The sequence below is a fragment of the Nestor notabilis genome, unplaced genomic scaffold, assembly GCF_000696875.1.
Source record: "Nestor notabilis isolate BGI_N333 unplaced genomic scaffold, ASM69687v1 scaffold3043, whole genome shotgun sequence".
Classification (NCBI taxonomy): Eukaryota; Metazoa; Chordata; class Aves; order Psittaciformes; family Psittacidae; genus Nestor; species Nestor notabilis.
This window is the reverse complement of record NW_009923099.1, coordinates 74,238-74,795: the sequence shown is the minus strand read 5'-3', so window position 1 is coordinate 74,795 and position 558 is coordinate 74,238. Positions and strand designations below refer to the sequence as shown.

The 558-nt window shown below is 47.3% G+C and overlaps 1 protein-coding gene across 1 annotated transcript in view; it reads left to right on the top strand.

Moving 5' to 3' along the window:
- Positions 1-3: 3 nt before the first annotated feature.
- Positions 4-558, top strand: part of DNAJA3 (DnaJ (Hsp40) homolog, subfamily A, member 3) — a gene marked incomplete at its 5' end in the record, with an annotated part of 10,042 nt that continues 9,487 nt past the window's right edge. Inside the window, 2 exons of the mRNA XM_010011951.1 lie at positions 4-78; positions 155-238. Of these exons, the coding sequence (XP_010010253.1) occupies positions 4-78; positions 155-238 (159 nt within the window). The remainder of the gene's footprint in view (positions 79-154; positions 239-558) is intronic.

Sequence of the window (558 nt, the reverse complement as noted above, 5' to 3'; positions counted from 1 at the left end):
GCCAAGGAGGACTATTACCAGGTGCTGGGGGTGCCTCGCACCGCCACCCAGAAGGAGATCAAGAAGGCCTACTACCAGGCACGTCCTGCCGCGGGAGCCTGCTAACGCAAATCTCGCATGTCTTGTTTCTAATTCTTGCTTTTTTGTTGTTTAGCTGGCAAAGAAATACCACCCCGATACAAACAAGGATGACCCGAAAGCTAAAGAGAAGTTTGCTCAGTTGGCAGAAGCCTACGAGGTAATATACAGGATTTTATTTGGTGAAAAAGAGGAAAGGTTGGGAGGATAGAGGGGGAAACAGTTCTGGTATCTTGTACTTCAGGCTTGAGCACATCTATCCCACTGGTGTCTCCAGGAAATCACTTAATCCAAGTATCTGATTTAGCTGAGTATGTTGGGGGCTCCTTCAGTTTGTGCTCTTTTTTAGTAGTGGGTGAGTGGCGTGGATGTAGTGGTCACCCCCATGGAATTATCAGTCTCTTTAATCAAACAAAAAACCCTGTCTGTGGTTACTGGCTGGTTGTCACAGTAATTCTTCACTTTTTTCTCCCCCCCCCG